At 42.0% G+C, this 2,427-nt stretch overlaps 1 protein-coding gene across 2 annotated transcripts; it reads right to left on the reverse strand.

Annotated features, from left to right (window-relative positions):
• Positions 1–1,721, reverse strand: LOC130683067 (heterogeneous nuclear ribonucleoproteins A2/B1-like). 2 transcript variants are annotated; one of them, XM_057499236.1, is made up of 2 exons: positions 835–1,716; positions 1–714 (listed from the first exon to the last, which is right to left on the reverse strand). In XM_057499236.1, exons 1-2 carry the CDS (start codon positions 1,553–1,555, stop codon positions 530–532), a joined length of 906 nt encoding a protein of 301 aa, XP_057355219.1. In that variant the 5' UTR covers positions 1,556–1,716; the 3' UTR covers positions 1–529. The 2 variants fall into 2 exon arrangements, with proteins under 2 accessions (XP_057355219.1, XP_057355225.1); XM_057499242.1 differs by having other exon boundaries at positions 1–1,721.
• Positions 1,722–2,427: the final 706 nt, after the last annotated feature.

The raw sequence follows: 2,427 nt of genomic DNA on the forward strand, positions 1-2,427 counted from the left end.
TTTTTCTTTTTTTTTTTCTTTAGAATTATTTTATTAAATCATAAATGTACAACAGCTTCTTAACTCTACACACGCACTTAAATTTTTTAAAGGAAAAACGTTATGTCTTATTACACCATGATCCTGGCTAATAGCTTTTCAAAACTTTGAGAAAAATCTTAAAAAAGTTATCACATGTCACCTGAAACTTACAAATTTAACATTATCAAAGAAGGAATGCTTCTACACTCTTACAAAGACCACTAGAAAGAAACAACAATTAAAAAGCTAAGAAACTGTCTCAAAGGCATTTTTTTTTTACAATCCTTCCTCCACAGTAAGGTAATGTTATTAAATAATCCAATCCATTCACAAAATGGCTCTCTGCATCTGCTCTGGTGTCTTCTGCCATATCACTGCATATTTATGCATGACTGAGATAAGAGTTTCCTTAACATTGTTATTTCGATAACCTGAAGCTGTTCTGTTACCTCTGGGCTCTCATCCTCTCCTATTTATACAGTGAAGCCCATGGCAAATTGGAAGCAGCTCAGTATCGGCTTCTCCCTCCATAACCCCCACTTCCTCCACTTCCTCCAGGACCATAGTTTCCTCCACCACATGGTCCCCCCATGATCCTGCTACCACCAAAGTTTCCACTTTTCATTGGACCATAGTTAGATGGCTGCTGGTTATAATTTCCAAAATCATTGTAATTTCCACTTCCGTAATTTCCTCCTCCATAGTTGTCATAACCACCTCCGTAGCCCCCACCCTGGTTGCCATATCCAGGTCCTCCACCACCATATCCTCCTCTTCCTCCTCCATAACCAGGGCTACCTCCAAAATTGCCACGTCCAGGTCCTCCTCCATACCCATTAGAGCCATCCCCAAATCCACGACCACTCCCATATCCATCAGATCCTCCTCTAAAGTTACTTCCAGGTCCTGGTCCAAAATTTCCTCCACCACCACGAGAATCTCCAAAACCAAAGTTGCCTCCTCTTCCACTTCTAGAACTTTGGACTTCCTGCATTTCTTGTCTAGACAAAGCCTTCCTTACTTCTGCATTATGACCATTGATGGTATGGTATTTCTGCAACACAATCTTATCCACAGGATCATGGGCATCAAAAGTAACAAATCCAAAGCCTCTTTTCTTTCCTGACTGCCTATCAGTGATTATTTCAATGGTATCAATTTTTCCGTATTCCTCAAAGTAATCTCTAAGATGATGCTCTTCAGTATCTTCTTTAATTCCACCAACAAATAGCTTCTTCACAGTCACATGAGCCCCAGGTTTTCCAGATTCCTCTCTTGCAACAGCACGTTTTGGCTCAACCACTCTCCCATCAATTGAATGAGGTCTTGCAGCCATGGCAGCATCAACCTCAGCCATGGATGAAAAAGTTACAAAACCAAATCCTCTTGATCTTTTGCTTGCAGGATCTCTCATTACCACACAGTCTGTAAGTTTTCCCCATTGCTCGTAATAGTTCCTCAAACTTTCTTCTGTGGTTTCAAAGCTCAAGCCACCAATGAAGATTTTATGGAACTGTTCCTTTTCTCTCTCCATCGCGGACTCAGTCGCTTCAGCCCGATTTCCCGCAGCCGAGCGAGATGAGAGAGATCTCCGCGGACGAACACGAACCGGACTCGTCCTGGCGCTGTAGTGAGAACTGCAGCTGCTCGAGAAACACCACCACGAAGAGCACCTCCACAGGAGAGCCGACGCTGCTGCTACTCAGTCTTTATCTTTTAACTAGAATATTGAGATCATTGATATTTTTAGTTGCTGAAATATTTGGTTTTATACCTACCATATTAATATTTGTTTTATTTATCTCATTTTTTTTCTGTTCCTTTTTCTCTCCTTTTTGCTTTCTTTAGATCAACCAGTCAAATAGGTTAAGTTTTCTAGAAACAGAGCCTGAGGTGGGGATTTGGACGCACTTCATTTATTGAAGGAATGCTTTTGGAAAGGAAGGAGTAAAGGATGCAGTTGAAAAGAGCTGAGCTACGGTGTGGGTCACCCCATGGGAACTTTGCAGTTTGAACTGTACCCCAGAGCTGAAACAACTTTCTGCCAAGGGTGCTAGCCTTTTTTGCCCTGAGCCAGTCGTCATTGTCCTAGTGGGGTTGGGAGCATAACCTCCTGGGGGAGCTGGTTCCTCTTCTGTAAGGGCAAATCTCCAGGTAAGGAAACCTGCAGCATCAGTAGGGAACACTCAGAACAGCTGGAGAACAGGCACACTGGCCAGCGAAAGGGGATCTGCGCAGGGACCTGTACTCTACTAATTGTATTTAATATCCCATCTTTTCCATTTTTACACTTGATTTTATAGCGCTCTACTTTTAGTAATTTTAGTGATTACTGTAAAGATTGCAAGCTATTTCTCTGACTTACTAGAATCAAATACTATTCTGTCCAATAGGGTAGCCACTAGC

Source organism: Manis pentadactyla, chromosome 1 (assembly GCF_030020395.1).
Source record: "Manis pentadactyla isolate mManPen7 chromosome 1, mManPen7.hap1, whole genome shotgun sequence".
NCBI classification, from domain to species: Eukaryota; Metazoa; Chordata; class Mammalia; order Pholidota; family Manidae; genus Manis; species Manis pentadactyla.